The sequence below is a fragment of the Nannospalax galili genome, unplaced genomic scaffold, assembly GCF_000622305.1.
Source record: "Nannospalax galili isolate Female #2095 unplaced genomic scaffold, S.galili_v1.0 scaffold411, whole genome shotgun sequence".
In the NCBI taxonomy this organism is placed as follows: Eukaryota; Metazoa; Chordata; class Mammalia; order Rodentia; family Spalacidae; genus Nannospalax; species Nannospalax galili.
Window position 1 is genome coordinate 75,558 of NW_008329714.1, and position 7,969 is coordinate 83,526.

The 7,969-nt window shown below is 49.2% G+C and overlaps 1 protein-coding gene across 1 annotated transcript in view; it reads right to left on the bottom strand.

The window, feature by feature from the left end:
* Positions 1 to 7,969, bottom strand: part of Sbk1 (SH3 domain binding kinase 1) — a 44,101-nt gene that overhangs the window by 5,894 nt on the left and 30,238 nt on the right. The window contains exon 2 of the mRNA XM_008841593.3: positions 4,278 to 4,343. Coding sequence (XP_008839815.1) covers positions 4,278 to 4,343 — 66 coding nt within the window. The remainder of the gene's footprint in view (positions 1 to 4,277; positions 4,344 to 7,969) is intronic.

The following is a 7,969-nucleotide window of genomic DNA, read 5'->3' on the forward strand; positions in this document are numbered from 1 at the left end:
ACGCGCCAAGGAAGGGCAAGGGGTTTATATGACAAAGCAGGAGCCCCACATTTGTTTCCATTCCAAAGGTTGGGGATTTTTGGGGGGGGGGGGCTGGGAGGTCAAACCTAGAGCTTTGCACATGCTAAGCATGCAATCTGTCTGAGCTACAGCCCCAGCCTCACAAGTATTGATGAAGCATCTGCTGTTTGCTGGATGCACATCAAAGCCCTGGGGACCCAACACCAAACAAATAACCCCTTGAGGGTTTATGTGCCAGGGAAGATGGACATATAAACACAGTGAACACACAAATTTATGTGTTCCAGTCAAGAGGCAGAGTGGGCTCAAGAACATGGGACTGGTTCAGTCAACAGCCAAGGTAACCTTACCAAATACCACAGCCAGTCTTATCTGACAGGCAGGAGACTGCCAGTATAGCCTCAGTGTAAGAGCACATGCAGCCATCCTGACAGACTCATGATGGCTTTCCAGACAACACAATCCCCTTAGGTTCACACTACACCTATGGTCCCAGGACTTGCACAGGCTCCTGCCTGTTGCCACGTTCCCAACCTGAGCTCCCTTTGTGTCCACAGCTGGCATGGTCATCACGGATGTGCACCTCATAGCTGTTTTTCTCCACATGGATGGACCAGAATCTCTGAATGGCCCTGCAGCTGTTGGGGGAGGACACCACATGTGGTGAAGTCCAAGGTCGGAGACTGACTCTGCGTCAGTGAAACCAATGCCCAATTTGAGGCCTTCATTTCTCACTTCCTCATTATATTTTGGTTAATTTTTCTGCAGTTTTATCTAGTTCTATTTACTGTACGATAAACTACATATATTAAAGCATATAATTTGGTTTGACATATCATTACATTCATGAAATTGTTTTGGATCAAGATAATGAGCATATCTGTCACCCCAAGAGTTTTCTATTGTCCCTTTATAAACCCCCATCTGTCCCCATCCTTCCAGGTAGCCATCCAGAACCTTCGCTTATCTGTAAAATGAGAGGGCAGCAGACCTGGGGGCAGAGCCTCTCCCAGGTGCACCATACATGTGTGAATATCGAAGGTCAACACCTCAGCCTTCCCCCGGCCTCATCCCAAAGGTCACGTGCCCACATCACAGCTTCCCCAAGTCCTCTGCTCCCTGAAGGACAAATCCCAGAGCTTTAGCTGAAATGAGGTACAATTTCCAAGCCACACACCTGAGTCTGAACATCAAATGCCACTTACTAGCTGGCTGTCTCTGGGCTGGTTACTTCATGCCTGTGCCTGTTTCCTCATCTCTTAACAGGATTTAATAGGCATGAAAGCATCTGGTACACAGTTAAGTGTTCTCTCTCTCACTCTGTGATCAATGTCATGGGCTTGCCCATGGAGTCTCTATGGAGTCATAGCTCCAGATTGGGACTCTGCCATAGTCATGACCAGACTATTGTGGGGCAACTGGGTAAGGTAGTTTCTCCCTGGATTTCGGGCTGCCAGAGACAAACCCAAACCCATACTCATTTGTGCCTTCACTTTTGCCAGGGAAGGGCTGTTGAGCCTAGCTGGAGGCTGGGGGTGGCAGGAGCCTCCCATGAACCAGCCCTGGCTAGTCATCCCTTCCAGGTCAGCACCTCTTCCCCTGCCTTCCCTTCCTTCTAGGCAGCACGACCTAGCCTCCCACTTCACACAGAGAGGAGGAACATCAGGAGGGAACTTCCTGGCCTCCCACCAGCTACAGGCGGAGCTCCATCTGCGCCATCCTCAGCAATGGTTGAGGCCTGAGCGCCCTCCCCCCCCACCTCCCTGCGTTGGCTCCCACTTCTACTTCCCCAGACTCCTGCCCCCTCCATTCATGAACCAGCTCTGCTCATAGACCCTGTTCTCACAGAACCTTCCCACCCCCAACTTCAGCCTTTTCTCTAAGTTTTATATTCATCAGAGCACATGCTAGGGACTCTGGCTGAAATGCCACAGTATCACCTGGGAGTCTAGTCTGTGATACAGTGATTCATTCACATATCCCCAGAGGAGAATGGTGGCATGATCCCGAGAACCCAGTCCTGCTTCCCATTCCTTTCCACCTGACTAGGCTGTCAAATCTCCAGAGTCATGGTTTCAGGCGGGGACTCTGCCATCACCATGACTGGACTATAATGGGGTGACAAGGAGAGGATGGGGTTGTTTCTCCCTGACTTCAGGGCTACCCCGAACCATAAGCTCTATCAGATATCCACCAATTACCTGCTGAGGAAGATCTGAGTTAGCAACCCAGGGCCAGTTTCAATGCCTATAGGAAAGGGACACATTCTGAAGGCATCCTTAGATCAGCGTCCCCCCCAGTGTTTCTGAGGAGAGTGTAAAGTTGTCCCTGATGGTCCTGATTAGTGCATAGCCCTGCTAACCTGGAGCTCTCCCTACTCACCAGGGAGATGTTGAGCTGGTCTCCTGATCCCTATCTGGTGTATGTACACTCCAGGGGGAACAGAGACAGACAGCTGGGATGAATGGCCTTCTGTGACGGCCATGTGTACTCATGGTGCAACTCTCCTGCTTTGTGCTTCGGCCCTGCCCAGTCACCGCAAATTATTGGTGTCCCCTGAGAGCTTGACTGGCAGCTGCAATAGGCTACATCACCCCCACACACACAGGGCCCAGGGGTGCCTGGGCCACACGTGCCCCTTGAGCCTCTGGAACTGAAGTTCAGCCCATGCTGAACTCTACCCCACACTGCTTCTGCAAGCTTTAGTGGCCACTAGTGAGGCCAGTGCTGCTGAACTACCTCAGCTTCCTGTTTTCCATCCTCTGATTGACATCCTGAGAGTCCTCAGGTCCTACTTCACGAACCTCCTGCTTTCCCAGTAGGCACAGGTCACTGGAACTGGGAAAGCAAGCATCTGTGCCTTTCAGGCCCCTGCTGGCTACCTGGAGGAAGACGTCTCAGTTGTCCCCACTTGTCAACAGGTCAAGAGTTCCTGGGGACAGAAGCCAGGATTCCGACCTCTCTTCCATCCCTCCTCAAATTCATTGGGCTAAGTGTTGGGGAAGCCCAGTCTTCGTCTCCCTGCAGGCATGTTCTCCGCAAGGTGTCAGCAGGAGACGATGGCACCCACATGCCTGTCCCTGCTGTTGCTATGTCATCCCTCAGGTACACACTGCCTCTGACCCAGTTACTACACACGTGACTTAAGAGGCACAGTGGGGAGTGACAGAAACAGCACAGGCCTGGAACAGCCTTGGCCTAGAATCTACTGTGAGCCACTTTTCAGCTAGGTGACCTTGAGCAAGTCTTGCCATGTCTCTGGATCTCAGTTTATACATCCATATACTGAAGAAAGAAAGAACACTGAAAAAAAACTGTACTTACTGCAGGCCACACTCCATCAGAAGGGTCAACTCACCTCAGCTTCTCAACTCTACAACCTAAGTATTGTTATTACATGACAAAATGAGGTACAGAGAAATTAAGTGGCTTGCCTACAGTCACGCAGCTAACATTGGGTCCAAATTTAGTCCTTCAAATTGTCCCATACTCCAAGACAGTGTGTTGAGAATAGACTCAGATCCTGCAGCAGCTGAATGGGAAACTAAGAGTCTTGGCCAAGGATGTCCATGCTGTCCTCATACCTCCTGTCAAGCTTCACGATGCCAGGCATTAGCCTAGGCAATGCACAGGAATTGGCTCATCTCCTCACAGTGATGTCACATGGCAAGCAGTGGCTCCTGGTACAGATGATAGCTTGAGAGACTGAGTGACACACAGCACATCAGAGTGGTTGGAAAGATGAAGACATGTACATCTGGCATTAGGGGAACACTGTCCTCCAGGTACTTTGACAGTACTGCTCTGCTATAGACTACATAGCTGGCCTCTGATGACCTCTGGTTCCTCCCTGCTGGGGCTGGGCAGGGCTTCCTCCCACACGCTGGCTACTGATGCCCCAAGGGACCTTTTGGGAGGTGCACTTCAAGGGTGTGTCTCCACTGGGCCCCAGGGAGCCTTCTACCTCTCATCTATGTAGCTGAGGGCAGATGGGTGCCCCGTCTCCATGGCAGCAGTCCTGTCTCTGCCACCTGCTGGAGGGCCACCAAGCTGGGGGAGGGTTTCCCAAGCAAGAAGCAAGATTGAACCGCCTACTACTTCCTGTTGGCAGGCAGCCTGGGCTAGGTGCTACACTGAGTGCAGTACCCAAATCAGGGTGCTTTGGAACCCCCATTCCTTACCACACACACAAATCTACATACACAAATATATGCACATGCACAGACACACAGGCATGCACACACATGCAGTGTTACCAGTTTGGCAAAGTTTTCCTTGCTGAGTCCTCACAAGAACCGCGAAGAGGAGGCAAGGAGCTGCCCCTGTTTTATAGAAACAGTGTAACTGAGGAAATGACTTACACACACATGAACACTTCAATGATTTCAGTGTATGTTCAGAATGGGCTAACCACTGCCATAGCTGAGCCATGTGCTCTGTTTTTCAGATAAGAACAGATGCTCCAGAGGTTGATTTGCTGTGGCTATAGCAGATAGCCACCTGCCCACCAAATGACAGCATCCTCTTCTACAGTAGCCACCACACTTAGCTTCCTTCATGTGGCCATGTGGCTGGCTTTCCCACTGGGATGAGAGCTCAAGTGGCATGTCATTGCCAGCCTGGGACTTCTTTGAATTGCAGAAGGCTCAGCTGAGGACCCCCAAGTTCCCAAACATGGTAGAGCCACAACAGAGAGCCTGGATCCCCAAAAAAGGGGGTGAGGATTATCCACCTTGTATTTCTTGAGCCAGAAGCTTCTACTGTGTTCAACAGCTGAGGCATGGCTTGTCATGGCAGCAAGGGTTAGCCCTATTCAAAGGTTATGTAGCCAGGAGACAAAAGAACGATTTGAACTTCAGTGTGTTCACCTGCCTAGAACATGGCCAGAGAGTCCCCAGAATAGTGAGGACGGAGCCAAAAGACATAAACCTAATCACAGGAGTAGCTAGTGTGATCTGGCTGGAGAGAAGAGGACTTGTCTTATCGTGTCTGGAGGGAGAATAACACTGGTAATTACTGAGCATTCACTCTTTGCTAAGCACTGTGAGCTAGATTTAAATCATGTGATCATCACAGCAACCCTGGGAAGTACAGCTTACCAAAGCTGTCTTTATTTTATAAAAACATCCTTTCCAAAACCCCAGTGAAATCCCAGTTGCCTTTTGTTTCTTTTGAGATAGTGCCCTGCATAGTGCAGGCTAGTTCCAAATTCTTGATACTCCTGCCTCAGCCTCCTGAGTGTTGAGACTGTAGGCCTGTGCCACCACGCCAAGTTCTGCCATTTTAACACTATGGAGAGGTGAGACCTTGAAGAGTTGTTCTCACGGATGGACCAATATTATTACTGCAAGAGGCCAGGTTCCTTCCAAATGGATGATTCAGCCTCCTTTTGGCATTTCCTTCTTTCCCTTCCACAGGGCGATGTAGCAACAAGATCCATACCAGATGCCAGCCTCTTGACCTTGACTTCCCAACCTCTAGAACTGTAAGAAATACATCTCTGTTCATTATAAACTACTAAGCCTGAGGTGCTCTGTGACAGCAGCTCTAAATAACCAAGACAGCCAGCCACTAAGGTACACATGGAGTCAGTAATTTGCCCAAAGTCGGTATTTGGCAGAGCTGGATTTGGATGTAGGCAGCTTTCAATCCCAGGGTCTGGGGTTCCATGTTCTGTGAGGCTCTTGAGGCAGATAGCAACTCAATGAAGTGATGAAGCAGGAAATTCAATCCTTCATTCTTGGGGGTGTACAGCAGAGGCTGAAAGTCTATCAGTGGGGCCTCCATCCTTGAGAGTGTATAGCAGAGGGGCCTCAGCAGAAGGTGGGGGTGGCAAGGCTGGACCCAAAGATGCCTTTCTTTTTCATTTTTGTTTTGTTTTTTTTTTTTTTTTTTTTGATCTCCCTATAGCCCCAACTGGCCTAGAACTCACTATACAGACCAGGCTGTCCTCGATTTCACAGAGGTCTCGCTGCCTCAGTCTCCCAAGCGCTAGGATTAAAGGTGTGTGCGGCCATGCCTGACTTGCCAATTTTAAAAATTATTTTTTTTATTTTGTTGTTTATTTATATTTCATGTGTATGGTGAGATAGTCTTTATCTAACCTGGAACTTACTATGTAGGCTAGCCAGGGTGGAATAGACCTGTGGTGATCCTCTTGCCTCTGGTTCCCAAGAGCTGGGATTACAGAAGTGAGTCACAATACCAGACTACAGCCAGGCCTTTCTGATCCTGACACTAGAGAGTCCTAAGATTCTCTGTCCCATGCTCAGGTCCCGGATCTATGCTATGCTGAGCCCCTAGAAAGGGCAACCTCCACAGGTGCCTTAACAAAGGCTGGGCCTACACAGATTCCCCTGAGGAGAGGAAACTCCCTTTGGGAGCTTACTGAAAGTCCTGAGGGAAAAAGCAGCCTCCTGGTAGAATTTCAGGGTCCAGGGAAGAGGGCAGCCAAGTGACCTCTCCCCTGCATCACTGAAAGGTGAGGGGCTGGAGCTGCATTCTTTGTGTGAGGGAGCCAGCTCTCCATACCCATTTTCCTCTCACCTGCCTTCCTCAGATCCTCCTTAGACGTGTAGTCAGATAAACTGTTTTTCTTCAGTTGTTCCTGTTACCACACAAAATAAATGCCTTGTGGCATGTCCACACACACGTCATTGAACTCCAGGCTCTCCCTCAGCCAGACATAAGGCCAGATCTGACCCAACCTTTGCCTTGTTCCTCGCTCAGCTACAATGGGGTTTTGTTCATTTGTTCTTTATTTTTTGAGACAGAGTCTTGCTTTGTAGCCAAAGGTGGCCCTGAATTTACCATCCTCCTGCCTCCACCTCCCAAGTGCTGGGGTTACAGGTCACACCACCACACCCGGGCTTGCAGTGCTGCTGTGGTTCCATGAACAGCCATGTGGTATTTTCCTTGCTCAGCATCGCTCCTCTTTCTTTGGGTAGTGGCCTTGCCCTCTGTTCAAGTGGCTCAGTAGGATGCTCTCTACCCTGCCATCAGGCTTGATCCAGGCCCGAGCTGGAGGACACAGGGTTGCAACTGCGGGAAGCTGGCTAAGCCACCCTGAGGGGGAAACTTGTCTGACAAAGTGAAGACATGCAGAGCTAGAAGATGGGCAGGTTTCACTCCTGGACATTTATTTCATCAATCAATATATTCCTTCTCTAGCTTAATTAAGCCAGTTGAGTTGGGTTTACGTAACACCCAAGCTAGACTCCAGACAAGTGTACCTACAACCCAGCCAGAAAGCCATGAGCTCCTTGAAAGCCAGCCCCTGCCTTAATCATCTTGCTATTCCCAGCACTGAGCCAGGGGGTGACAAATGCCGGTGAATAATTCCTTACGTGTTTGGGAAGTTGTACCTTTTTATATCTTGGCTTTCCTGAATGTGACCCTGGAGGCACACAGTTATTTTTCTAGTACCACATAAAGGACTGCTGGCCCCATTTTGCAGGTGAACAGACTGATGGCCAGGGGCACTGCACTTACTCTCAATCACACAGGTCAGTGGCAGACTCGGTCATGAGCCAGGTGTCTTCAGAATGAGATGCCACTGCCCTCTAACAGCCTCACCCCACTGGGTTGGGTTGCACAGGAAGTAGTACTTGTGAGGGGTACTGGGCACTGGAGAGGCTGGAGGTACAAGATTGACGATGCCAAGATAAAGTGACAATTGAGCTGACACTTAGGGACCTGCCCCATGCCAAGCACCCTGTGTAAATGAACTCATCCAATTCTCACACTACCAGGCAGCATCACTCTTGTATCCAGAGCTTAAACACTACTTTACTATCTCTAAAGTGATATAGTGAAAATTACCATTTATTCTGCCACTTAATTTCTGTAGCAATCCTTTTTTTTTTTTTTTTTTTTTTTTTTTTAAAAAAAAAAAAAAAAAAAAAAAAAAAGAGGACGATAAATCTTTCACTGTGATATATCAAAATAA